The sequence below is a fragment of the Halichoerus grypus genome, chromosome 13 (genome assembly GCF_964656455.1).
Source record: "Halichoerus grypus chromosome 13, mHalGry1.hap1.1, whole genome shotgun sequence".
Lineage (NCBI taxonomy): Eukaryota > Metazoa > Chordata > Mammalia > Carnivora > Phocidae > Halichoerus > Halichoerus grypus.
The window spans coordinates 52,697,889-52,711,924 of NC_135724.1; the positions used below are offsets into that span (position 1 = coordinate 52,697,889).

The 14,036-nt window shown below is 40.6% G+C and overlaps 1 protein-coding gene across 13 annotated transcripts in view; it reads right to left on the reverse strand.

The window, feature by feature from the left end:
• DLGAP1 (DLG associated protein 1) overlaps window positions 1-14,036 on the reverse strand; it is an 889,834-nt gene that overhangs the window by 301,641 nt on the left and 574,157 nt on the right. For 4 of the 13 annotated variants that reach the window (XM_078060566.1, XM_078060565.1, XM_078060564.1 and 1 more), the window contains exon 4: window positions 9,859-10,890. In XM_078060566.1, coding sequence (XP_077916692.1) covers window positions 9,859-10,818 — 960 coding nt within the window. In that variant the 5' untranslated portion in view covers window positions 10,819-10,890. Of the gene's footprint in view, window positions 1-4,788; window positions 5,006-5,263; window positions 5,406-9,858; window positions 10,891-14,036 lie in introns of those variants that run through there. The other 9 variants (XM_078060574.1, XM_078060570.1, XM_078060573.1 and 6 more) reach the window with 6 other exon arrangements.

Here is a 14,036-nt window from a genome sequence, read left to right on the forward strand (position 1 = left end):
CTGTGGACAAAAGCATCGTGTGTTCAGTTCGAACATGGGCAAAGGAGCCTTGAACCTACATGGGGATGAAGACTGACTGGCATCTGATGCTGGGAGAGAGCTTTCCTTTACCAGGGAATCAGATGTGCTCAACATAATCCTGGTTTAATGAAAGTTGGGTCAAACAAAATATAAAAAGTGTTATGGCACATGAAACACATGAAGAAGCAGTGAAGCATTTTGATGTCTGAAGATTTGTAAACCCAAAACATTTCACACTGTTTTTCGTTTATTGCCCGAATCAGAAATGAATTTTTTTCTAGGACACGAGCAAACAAAAGAATCATCTTATCATGCCCATTTTACAGGTACAGAAATGGAAGTACTAAGTGAAGGGAGGCCAAAATCATGTTGGAAGTCAGCAGCGATAGTAAAGCTAATGGGGCACCTGAAGCCCTCATTTTCATCTGTTAGACTCTACTGCCCCCTTCAGTAAATACAATGATAAATGTAATCTGATAGTTCCCTAGACTTGGGTTACAGTGTGGCTCTTAGATTGATCTCTGTGTTGGAATCACCCCAGAACGACAGATTCAGAATCTTTTGGGTTGATGTCAGAAATCCTCATTTTTTAGCCACTTTCAAGGTGATTCTTGTGCACATAAAGTTAAGGAATCATTGTCCTAAATATTCCAGGACAGAGCAAGTGGCTATGCATATATATGATTTTACACGTATGGTCCCAGCTATGTTAGCAATTTTTATCCCAGAAAAGTAAGGTGAGAGGTGTGGGGAGCTGGCTACCAAGATAATGTAAGATCCAGAGAAAGTACATGGTCTTCAGAGACCAGTCCCAGAGCTCCGAGTGTAGTGCTTAAAGATGACATATCCAAACATGGGGCATTTCTGCTCCATTTGTCCTCCTTTGGTACATGGTTTATTCATAATGAGACCACTGAGATGCAGGAAGGACTGACAGGGATAACAGGAGAAATATACCTATTTCTATTTTTCAGAAGTTAAAAATTTACTACCTTGCCCCATTAGTAACCACAGAATTATAAATTGCAGGTAATCATTTAGTTAACAACTGTTTTCATCTCTTGTGAATCTTTTAAGCCATAAACATGCTTCAAATCTAAATTTGAGATCAGTCTTTCCTCCCTTTGCCTCCTTGTGCCTTGACCCCACTGCCTTAAAAAGATGTGGTAAGGATGGGTAAACTAGTCTTTGAAAAGAGCCTTAAAGGTTTGCACAGATGTGTGAGACATAATGTGAAAAAGAAGAGGGCTGTAGCTGGACAGTGAGTATGCTGGTTTCAGCCTGCTACCGACAAGATGACTGATCTTGTATCAGCCAAGGTGTCTCCCTAGGGTTTGTTTTTGTCATTTTTAGAAAGAGGGTGTTGGACTAAATAATCTCAAAGAATTCTTCCATAAGGTGATTATTAGATGAGAAATAGGTAGGCAGGGAATTGCTATATCCACCTTGCAAGGAGAAATTTGTAAATGAGACGGTATACCAGATGGCCTTCCAATGAGGAGGTTCTAAAATGCTAACACTATTATTTTTCTAAAAACAAAAAAACAAAACCTGCTTGATTCTTTACACAGATTTTAGGCACCAGGAGAGTAAAATCAGGGAGCAGTTAGACAATTCTGCAAGCCAATATTAAACAGTGGGAGGAAAAAAAAAAAAGCAAGCAGAGCAGAAGTCATTTCCTTTCATTGTTGTTGGATGTCTCTTTGTATGAAAGGGATTTCTCCTCACACCAGGGAAGTAGGACACCCCTAACTGGTTTATACTAATGGTCTGAGATGAAATTCAATAAAATCAGTGTAAAGGCAAAGTAATGAGTTTTCTAGTGAGATCTTTGAAAAATGTGATTCCCCACTTTATAGTCATTCTTCTTCTATGGACATAGTGAAATTGTGTGTTTAAAATGGATCCTATGTCATGAATCAGAGATCAAAGAAAGCATACATATAAATGCAAATTTTGAAGTATGGGTGCAGGGATGTCTATGCAGGTATAATGTGTATAGATAGATCTGTACACATGCATACTACATATGGTAACACTGGACTCCACGTAATTCTGCTTCACAGACAGTTCTGTGATGTCACAAGACTGAATTTGTAGGAAATTTCCTAATTCTGTGAGAACAGTGAGTAGAAACTTCAACTGATAGAGAATGGTGACTTCAAGTGCATGAAAGAAAAAATCTACTTGTCTAGACATCTTATTTTGCAAATGTAATTAGAAGTTTCTTTATCTTAGAAATGGAAACAAAGTAGGGTATACTGCTTAACTTGAGCAAATAAAAAAACAACTGTTTTTAAAGATAGTTTTATATATTCTTATACTTAAAAGACCAAAGAATCAGAATTTCCTTGGTCATACAAATGTTCTCGAAGAAAGAAAAGAGTTAAAAAATACCAGAAATAAAAAACTGGTCAAAAGCAACACAAGGAGCAAGATGACATGCTTCTCTTTAAACTATATTCCCTCTTTTACCTTTGTTAATTGTATAACAGCAATTAATTCATTCTTTATATCTTTATCTTTTAGCTAGAGAGAGGACTGGGTTCAAGGAGAATAAATCATTCATTGAAAAAAATTAAAGCACACCTCCCACCCCCACTGTGGTTTCAGTCTAAGAATTTATAAAAACATTTAAATATGCATTTACAAAAATAAACTAAAAAAAAATTTCCCCGTGCCATAACGGTGTTCCAAATGGCAGTTACTAGGGACAGAACCTAATGATAGGGGATGAGCAAGATGATCATGAGAATCAGATAAATGAGCCCTGGATGGGAAGTTACACACACATATTATTTTTATCCAATGGGAGAAGTTATGGGTTCAAAGTTTCAAATGAGTAATACAAATCAGTGAGGTCACATAACTCTTTGTGGATATCATTGTTATCTTGGTTTTACCTGAAAAGGCCAATTTTAATTTTTCTCTACCAAGCTGGCAAATGACAGAAAAAAATCTGACCAAGGGGTATTATGGTTTGAACCACGTGAAGTTCTGGTTTCAACTGTTTAGACCTAAAAAGATGGAATTTCTCCATGATTCAACAGCATACTAGGAAGCACAATAACCTACTAAGAGAGGTTGTTGCCTTTGGACCTAAAACAAAATAGTGAAAACCTAATCTAATCACCAAGTCAAAGCCAACTTGGTCATACTGCATATATTCTTTAGTAGCCCCTATAAACTCTTGAACAACAGACCAGTGTGCTCTACCATTCACAGATCACTGTTTATGTAAAGTTGTGCAAAGCTATGATCTCAAGTGGACAAGAGATTATGGATGAATATTTCTCCAGAGAATGTGTGAAGGATTACCTGGAGCTTTTGCCTTTAATTTGCAACCAAGCAACCTGTTTTCTAAAGAGGATAGAGAAAGAGGAAATAAAGGCCACTGGCCATGAAGAGATCCAAGGCTAATTTTTTCTCTTCTGTGCTAACCAGAGCTATACCTTCCATTAGTAGATTGGACTCTGTCTGATCAGAAAACATGTGTTACGGAAACTTTGATGGTGGCTAAGTACTTTAGAATAATGAAATTGCAGACCAAGAATCATAAAGTTTCTTCAACAAATTTTAAGAAGGATTTCCTATTTCTTTTTCGAGCTTCCTTTGGCTACCACTGACTCTTTCTGGACCCCTGCTTTCTGACAATGTTTTGCCAGTTGTCTCCCGCACATTTCCACTATTATTTGGATATGGGCAATAGTGAGAATTAGAATGAGAGAGAATTACCAGGATTCTGCTAGCTGCGCATTTGATTCTACATTCAAAGTTAGGATCAGGCAGGAGTAACCTTTTTTTCTATCAACAAAGAGGATATATTTACTAAGATCAGTGAAAAAACAGGGAGAAGATTGTGTAAGCCAAGAAGGAAATACATTCAAGAATCCTGACACTCCTTAATGTATTATTAAAGCAATTAAAATTAAAAATAAAGAAAATTATTAATTAATGTGGTTGACGGTTTTTTTTTTTTAAAAGGCAGCAAGCAAGCATTGCAGTAACCAAGTAACCTAAGTCACTAGCAGAATTGCTCAGCACTGTCACACATTTCACATAAATAGTTTTAATTGATTTAATATAATTTAAATTGTTCTAAAACAAGAGGAAAGAAAACCTCACCCAGGGAAGGAAAAACTCCCACTAGGCAAAGATTGAAATAATCTTGAACAAAATTTTGAAAAATAGTTGCACTTGCACTGGAAAAAAAAAATCCTGGGTTCATGCATGTTATGAATGATTCTTCAGTGATCTTTTGTGGAGTCTAATTTAACCAAGAGACAAAAAACAAAAAACAAAAACAAAACAAAACAAAACAAAAAAACCCAACAAAAAACCCCAAGAAGGAAGGAAGGAAAAGGAAGAAAAAGGAAAAAAAAAAAACCCAGCCTTCCAGAAATTTTAATTTTGCAGAGGAACAGTAAGCATTCAGGAAGCATTCAGGATCCTTGCCATGGAAAACAACTGATCACATTTCAATCAGTAGCCACACAATGTCCTCTAATAGCCCCTAGCATCTTAGATCAAATGTGTCCATGAAAGATTTTATGTAGCCTCTGTGGAGACACCGATTTGTAGGTATCCAGTGTCTCAACCTGTTTACTTACCATCTGTATATACATTAGTTTATTAGCTCTTTCAGTCTTACCAGCTATTATTTAAAGAAGACATAAAATAACAAAACTATCCCCTCCCCCCAAAAGAAAACCCCACTCAAACCAACAACACACTATCACCAAATACAAAGTAATAAAAGAGTTGTACCCAAACCTGGTCAGTCCTTCCATTTCTTGAAACTTGCACACAAACTGAAGAAACCCACTCAGCCTTAAAAAGGTCGATCATTTCGCTCTCCTAAAATTTCATCTCTGAGAGTGGCTTTCTTTCTCCGTCTCTGTCTTGCACTCTCTCTCTCTCTCTCTCTCTCTCTCTCCCTGTGTGTCTCTACTTCTACCGGAGAGAGCGTTTTGTTTCCCTTTTCCTGTTTCTGCTGCTGGATGAATGCAAAATACATGATTGAAGGGATTTTTTTTTTTTTTCAGGTTAACAGTTGGAAATCTAAAATCTTGCTCCTCTGAATGGCTTTAGATGCTAGTCACTCAACACAGAACGTTCACATAAAGAGGCATATACAGAACCAAGAATCCTGGTCATTTAGAGCAAAACAAAACAACAACAAAAACTCCTTTTACTCCTTCCAGCCCATTCCTATTTTATTTACTTAACTATTAGCACTTACCCGGAGATGTGCCATAAATGCTCTATTCCAAATGTATAAAAGCCAACCACATCTCAACTGAGAATTAAACAGTTTTAATGTCTTCAAATCCATGTCCCTGCTCCAAACCCTGTACCAGTCCCTGGCAGGGGTACAAGATTCTAAACAGCCGACATCTGATTCTTGACATTTAAAAATAACAATATTGGGGGAAAAAAGGGAGTCTTTTTTTTTTTTTTTATTAACTACAAACAGCTTGTGAGTGAGCACAGATCACAATTGACTGTATTAACTGGATCTTGCCATAATTTCAAGCTACAGTATTTTATTTCTAAATCAATGTCAATCAGAGGCCAAATACCTACAGACTCCTCATTTTCTGTATAACCATGGCAATGGCTAAAGTTAAAGTAATTCCAAGTGGTAATTCTCCAAAGAGAGAATCAGAACTTTGCTCGTATTTAGATTCTATTATTGGTGACTATTAATTTAACCTTTGTGCAGTCTCGAATCAAACCAGGGACAGATCAGTCCTTCGGTTGCTCGTCTAGGATGGGTCACATGTCCTGTACCGCGTGCCTAACTGCACATACAGAGATGAGGTCAGGGGAGTGCATACATTTGCTACAGAATAAAGCGGGGAATAAAATGAACGTAAAAAGCATTTATTTCCATTCCTGGAGCACATTTTAGACTCAGACGGATCTCGGAGCAAGTCTTAGCTCTTTTACTTACTATCTATGCCTTCCTGAGTAAGTGATTTCATTGTTCGTGCCTTAGTTTAGTCACCTGCAAAGCTGGAGTAAACATAATACTTTACAAAGTTACTTCAGGTATGAAATGAGATACTGTGTGGTTTCTGGCACATAACAAGTATTTGATACATGCCACTTCCTCCCTCTGTTTTATATTTGGAACTGGTCGGAGTTGGACATGGTAGAGAGAAAACCCCAGGCTTTGAAGGCAGATGAGTCTGTTCTGACCCTCCATGTTGCCGCGTACGAACTGTGTGTCCTTAGGCAAGCTACTTAACCTCATTTACTAAATCTCAGTTTCTTCAGCTGTAAAATACTTCACAGAGTTTTACAGACCAAATTAGATAACACTGGAAAAACATGTACTTTTGGTAGACATGTATTAAATGAGAGTTTCCAGGCCTTGCAACTCTTGAAAATTGCTCTAATTAGTACTCCTCGTATGTAACTAAGGAGGTTAAAAATGTGAACTCAGATCGCAGGTCCTCTAGGCCAAATGCCTCATCTTATAGCAGAGGAAGGAGACCCAGAGAGCTGAGATGATGGTCACTGGCTAATCAGTGACCGCTCACCCGTTAATGGCAAGCAGGGTCTAGAACGTAGACCCTCTCCTTTGAAGTTCAGTGCTTTATCCACTAAACTTTGTGAGGTTGAAGTCAAACATTTGTAAATCCAGTTTCACTATTAGTTGGTAATTAAGATAATAGAACTGGAAAACATTTTTTTCTTCATTTCCCCAAATTTGCTTCTAAGAATGAGCTTATAAATGAAATCATTGCATGGGAGCGGGCAGGGGCTGGCTACACCTGTCTTCCTGAGAGGAGCTTCGGTAGGATGGTGGAGTCCCTCTTTTTTCTAAAGAAAGAAGAGAGCTGGACAGAATGTCCAGTTTCAGGAGTTTCCTGTTCTCCTCCCTCCCCCTGTGAACGTGCAACTCCTTCTTCCCCTTCTTCTGAGGAGCGCTTTAACTAACTCTGCATGCTGGGTGGGAAGAACACACTGTTGTACGTTTAGTTTGTCTGCTAGACCCACTACCTGCTCACACTGAAATACGGAAATTTTTTTTTCCAGTCTGAAAGCCTCGCACAGAATAGGAGCTCAATAAATGTCAATATTTATTAAAGAAGGTGTGCCTTTGAGCTCAGTTTATATTTAAAGGGTTTAACTAGCTTGGCCCAGTGTTAATTATTGCCCAATGTATGATAGAAAATATTAATTTCTTTCAATCTTTCAATAACTTCAGAATTAAAAGCAAAGGTCCTTTGGGTAGTGAGTCAGATTAGCTGTTACTCTGGGGACGAAGGGAAGGAAATGGGATTGGGGAAGGTATATAAGTGATCCATTGTAATTAATGTTTTATTTCTCCAGCTGGGTTACATATAACTGGGTTTGTTTTATTATTATTTTTCTTTATACCTCTCTGTAAGCCTCAAATATTTCATTAAGAAACTGGCTTAAAAGAAGGTAAATACCTTGAAAACAGAATTCCCAAATCTTTTGAATATGAGATCTAATAATGCTATGATACTAAATCTCATACTTAAATCTTCAAGCTTTCATTCTCATTTTACTGAAAAGCTTTTAATAATAATACGTTTGCTCTACAGATTTTTTTCCCTCCTGTTCACTATTTTCATGCCCTTGATTCCAGGGCTGTGCTGGGATGTACTGGAAAGAGCTATTTTGCATCAAATAGATATAAGTCTAATTCTCAGTTCTTCAACTTATTGGCCATGTGGCTTTAAAATCACTTGATAGTTCTCATCTCAGTTTCCTTTCTTGTAAAATCAGAGGATTATTATATCAAGCTCTCAGGATTATCTTAAAAATTAAATGGAATAACAAATGTGAAAACATTTGCTATAGCATCTGATACACTGTAGATTTTCAATCAATATCAGTTTCCTTATCCTTCCACTTTTCTCCACTACTTGAGCCTTTTACTGCAAAAAGGCATAAAAAGAAAGAAAAAGGAATTTGAGGCAAGAAGAACGTAGGCAATCATGCAAGCACATAAAAGGCATTTTGTCACTAACAAAGGCTGTTCCTGGATCCTTGTAGAGTTTTCTTCCTTAATCTGATATTTCTTATCTAATCTCATCACTACTTATTAAAGTCCAGGTTTTTTTTTAATTTGTTGTGGGTTTTTTTTTTTTTGTTTGTTTGTTTTCCCACCCATTACAGAACTTTCATAGATAAACTATCCTGTTCTAGGGCTCCTATCTCATTACCCATCCTTTCTTCAGGACAGATGTTCTAATCAAAATACTTTATTCTAGGTGGTGGGTAAGATTGATATGCCTAAACAATTTCTAAAACTTCAGTTGTAACCCTTGTTATAGTCATTTCTATAAATTAAGTGACTTGGATTCTCTCCTCCCTCTATACTAACAATATAACAGAATAACCCACTAAGCCTTTACTTTTCTTCGAGGCTAGTTTTTTATATGCTAAGTGAGGAGGTTGGAATAGATGTACTCTTTAGCTCTAAAATTCCATTAATAATTCTTGATGGCTTCACTCCTCTAGCAACCTTATAGTAAAGGAGGCAATACCACTCTGAGTGGGAAAAACTGACCATTTGAATTGTGTGCTCTTTGTGAAAACTATCCGCATGTTGGTGGCTTCTTCTGAATACTGGGATATCTTTGCCCGGTGACTGCCCGCCTGGCATATTCTCAGGGCTTGGCAGAGGCATTCTCAAGGGAGCCAGATTTGTCAGGAGCAATTCAGAGAGCAAAAAGTTGAATTTCTCAGTGGAAGACTTTTTCCTTGCATTTCTTCTTAGGATGAGAGTGCGAAATGATTATGGCATGCCTTTATAGTCCAATAAAAACTTTTTTTTTTTTAAAGATGGGTGTACAGGAGAGAAGAGAGAAAAAAAGACACCGTGAAAGGGAAAAATATGAGGGTCCTTTTTCAGGGAGGGTTATTATCTTGGGAAAAATGACAATTACCAGATAGAGGAATTGGCCCCGGGGGGGGGGGGTGAGGTGGGGTGGGGAGGGGGAAAAGAAAAAGACTCTGCTCCTGACGTTTTCTAGGTTCAGTGAATGGAAGGGCATTAGCGAAAGACATGAGACTGAAAGAGGAGGAGCGGCTTGCCTTGGGTCTATACGTGTGTGGGATTTACACACTGACACTAATTGCATTTTATTTCGTGGCTGCTTCCCCCTGCTTTTCCTCCTCCGTTTTCCTGGGTCTCTGCAGCCGTGCTTGTCAGGTCCCCAAACTGGCTTGATCTCACCTCCTCAGGGCCCAGGGCATTGTTCCAATTCCCTGTGCTCTGGGGGGTGGGGGTGGGGGTTTGGGTGGGAGTGTGGTTAGTGATGGAGGTGGTGATAACAATTACAGTGGTGAGGAGATAGATCAAATTTCCCAAACAAATAGCTTAAGGCAGAATTTTACAATAAAGGAAAAAAAAACACCCTCTGGATAGATCTAATGAAACTCCTTCCAAAATTCAAAAGATCATTGTTGACTTTTGTAAAAAAAAAAAAAAAAAGAAAAAAAAGAAAAAAAAGGTGGATTTATTTTAAAATTCTGTGTAGACTCCCCTTTTCTCACCTCCCTATCCCATGTTCCCTCAGACGAAAGAGGAACACTGAACATTAATAGCTCCTTGCCTTTCTGTAGGCATGCTTTTCAAAGCACTTTTATATCTAGTGTCTCAAGATAACTGGATGGAGTTGGGTAGCCGGTTTGTTTCCTGATAGGAGCAGTTGGCCAGAGAAACGCTAAATAATTTGCTCAGGTTCATGCAGACAATTCACAGCAGAGCCCAGACTAGGGCCCAGGAGAAAACACCACACAATTAGCAGGTACAATTTCTAAGCATCCATCACTTGACATAAATGGTACCTGAAGGTACTGGCAGGAACGTTCTTGTTGACATGACTCTGACTTCACCATGGCCTGGTCCATGTTAACCGAGGCTTTCTGGTAAACCTCCCTGGCACGGCTGACCGTCAGAGTGGAGGACCACGCGCTCTTCTTCAGGAGCGGCGCGTCCAGGTTGACAGGCAGGTTGGCACAGGTGGAGCACTTGACGTCGTTGTTACTGCGGGAGGCCTTGACCGCCTGCTCGCTGATGGTGTTGTAGGCCTCCATGAAGTACTGCGAGGCCGAGCGGTCGGGGCACCTGCCCATGGTCATCACGCCCGAGGGCGCGTGGTAGATGCACATGTCGCCGTCCAGGTTGTCATCGGAGCTCCACCAGCCGGGGGAGGTGTTGGGGCGGGCCTTGGGGTCCGCGCGCCGCTCCTTGCTCTTACTGCGCTTGCCGTACCGCACCGTCTGCGTCTCGTCGGGGCTGGCTTTGCCCCCGTTCACGCTGCCCTTGGACGGCCCCTCCAGGGAGTGCGACTTGGTGAAGAGCTTCTGGACCGAGTGGACCAGGTGGCGGATGCGGCCGGGGCTGTCGCTGCGGTGCTCCACGGCGGTGCGCTTGTACTGCAGCGTGTGGTAGCCATCGCGGTTGAGCGGCAGCTGCCTCTCAAACTGGTCCAGGAGGTTGGCGGGAATGCGGTTGGCCTTGGTGGCCAGGGTGCGGGGCACCAGGGCGCACTCGTCCTTCAGCTCCTGCTGCGACGTGTAGTGCCTGCGTGGGAAGGTGCTGCTGGCCAGCGGGTCGCTGAAGGGGCCCACGCACTCGGCCTGGAAGGAGTTCCGCTGGGTGTAGTAAGGGTGGTCCGCGGGGTGGTGCTCCACCGGGCTCAGCAGGTAGGGCTTGCGGTCCGAGGAGTGGTGCGACAGCGAGTCACAGGCCGAATCACAGGTGACGCCGTGGTGGTGGCTGCGGCTGCCTGATAACCCTTTCATTGCTGGTGGGCGGCAACCTCGGGGGTCATGGACACCCCGTGGTTAGGTTCCAGACCCGTCTTCTGCAGAGACCTGGAGGCAAGGAAGAAGAAGAGAGGGAAAATGGTTAATGCTTCTCTGGGTAAATAGATGTTGCTCTTTTGAGTGTCTGCTACTGTGTTCCCTTTCTGGCAGAAGAACTCAGCAGGGTCCTTGAAAGCAGTTTTAATACATGATTGGAAAAGCTCTATCACCTCTGTAGGGTGGGAAAGCCCACTCCAGTCAGATACCTGGAGACGGGAGGGGTGAAAGCTAGTAAACCTGGAAAAGGAATGCTAAATTGTTTTAAGATTATTTGAAAGCAAACCCCCTCCCTCTAGGATTCCAATAACTGGATGGATCTTTCCCTTGCTTCTCTGCTTTTAGTCTTAACTGTCTGTTAAGCGTAAAGCATACAACCCTTTAGGGCTCAGTTTCTCTGGGAAGCCTTTGCTGATCCCCCTTGCAGGGAGAGTTAGTTCCCCTCTGTTTCCATGGTGTCTGCTGCACACTCTCTCAGCTCCTGTGGAATTGTTTGTCTCAGGCAGTCCTGGGCTGGTTTAGTTCATCTCTCGCAGGTGGGCTTACTTCTTAGTCACCTTTCTATCCTCCTACCTAGTCCCAGGCCAGTTAGGTAAACACATAGTAAGTACTCCATTAATGTAAATAAAATAAATGTGGATGGAAAAAATAAGAGAAGCGACTGGCCCCTTATAACTTGAAGATATATCTTTTTATCTTCTGTCACATGCTTTCCCATTAGAATTCTGTAGTAACAATTACAGCTCGCAAATACCCACCCCCAACACCACAGTAATTAGAGTTGAAAACAGTAATGGTGGCAAATAAATCAGAGCTATAGAGAAAATCTGCCCCTGTTCTCTGTCATTAGAGGGAAACAGAGTGTGGAGGCGAGAATGGGGGAAGGGGCAGAGGGACAGAATCTCAAGCAGGCACCAAGCAGAGTGAGAAGCCTGACCCAGGGCTCCATCTCACGACCCTGAGATCATGACCTGGGCCAAAACCAAGAGTCGGACACTTAACTGACCAAGCCACCCAGGTGCCCCAAGAGCTTCTTCTTAACAAACAGAGAGCTGTTGAAGAACTTGAATTGGCTAGTTTGAATATCATGGCATCTCCTTTTCCTGGTTTAAAGGTTTCTGGTTAAATGTTCACAAGTGGTAGCAAGATGGCCAAAGGAAAGGCCCTGGAAATGTTCCTGAGGACATAAAGGACCTGGGCCTGAAGGCAGATCTGCCTCAGAGAGAAGTGAATCCTACAGATCCACCAGTGGGAACTCAGCTCATCCCAAGCACAGGTCTTCTCTTTAGTAGCAGAGACTGCTGTTCCACAGGACAGAGTATGTTCTTTTGACTCTAACTTCTTTGAGAGTTGACTGGGTTCCTATTAACAGCCTGATTTATTTTGAAAGCTTCCTATAGGAGTTGTCTTGAAAAACCAACATGACTGTCCAAAATACCACTAATGTCATTTCAGATATTCAGAGAGGGAGAGATAAATGGTTTAATTTAGAAACAACCACAACAAATAAAAACACACACACATGGCCTAATGAAGAAAAATGCATACTTTTGAGAGGTCAGGTCTCATTTATTCTATGGGCTGTCCTGTATGTGGGAGTTCCTGACAATGTTGAAAATCTTGATCCAGACTTTATGACTCCCCCTTTTCCTCCTAGTCTCTCAGCTTCTGCATTAATGGCTCAGCAAAACTGATTGGGGGGTTTTAATCACTGGAATCTTTCAAAATTGGTTAGTTTACTAAATTATGAGCTCCTTGAGGGCAGGGGCTATGTGCCCAGCAAATGCTTGGCTGATGGTATGAACTGGGTAAAATATTTATTCAATGCAAAATTTACCAGTGTGGTCCAGACTGTGATTTGAGTCAGGTGTATTTAGTGGAAAGAGGACTGTGTGATGAGAGAAGGGCCATGCACAAGGAAGGGACCATCTCATGGGTATTCCAGAGACCATTGGTTTCAGAGTACAGGAGGAGCAGGCAGATGGATGCTCCTTCTGCCTCTGTGAACCTTTGACTTCTGAGATTCCATACCTCATCAGAGAACATCCTACCTATCTCTACCTATCTTGATGCTAAAGTCTGAGGAGCTTGCCTGCCCTGCCGACTACGTGATGCCTAGACAGAAGACTATCTGAAGGACAGAAAGAAACTGACACTGAAAGAGATAAAAAGGCAAGAAGGACTCATGATACCTGTGGGTCAGCTAAATCAAAACTTGCCCCCTGAAGAGAGACTAATGAAGGAGATTTTTGCATAAAATACTTTGGGACTGCTTTGTATGAAGTTATGATCCTACGATTGAGTTGTGGCAAGGAGGGATTTAAGAAGATTAGGTACATGTTTTTGGCAAAACTGTGGCACAAACTAATTTAGATGGAAAAATCCATTGCATGAGGGAGTCTCTCTATATAAAACAGGTCCTGTTGAAGACATTTTTGCCTTTTAAATATGGACTTAAAAGTAAAAAAAGAAGCCCACAAAAATAACAACCGAGTAGGGTTATAGTCACATAAAAAGCCTTATGATTACACATATTAGAATCCCTGTATATAAAATAATAATGAAATAATGCTTCAGAATTTCCTTCTGAAGTAGCCAGGTCTCAGGTAGATACTTTCTGCTAAGTAAAATGTGAAACTGGCAAGAGCCGAACACATGAATTATACATATTTACTCCAAAATGAACAAAATTATTTCAATCACTATTCAATATTTAGTTATCTTTAATATGACAACAGCATTTCACATAAAATAATGTTACCTGAGGACTAGCAGAGCAAATGAAGAGCTTTTGCAAAGCCATTCATGATGAATTAGTTAAATGATGTAGCCAACAATAAGTTTTGTAAATTAAACATACACAGCTTGAGTTTTACTAAAATGTAAGTGGGCCATTTTCAACATAGAGCCAAGCACTTATATTTTCTTAGAGGGTAATAAGTTGCAGCAAGGATAAATAAGTTAGCTTTCCTCCTCTTAATATTTGTAAAAAGGATACTGAGATCTTAATCCCTTTTCTCTATGATGTGGGCAAACAAGGTCATGAAAAAATGGCAATAAACAATCATAAACATTTCTAAATGCTCAATCTGTCTTTCTGGTCCAGGCCAAATAAACAACTTATTTGGCCCAGTTATATTTTTCTATAGGAAATCTTA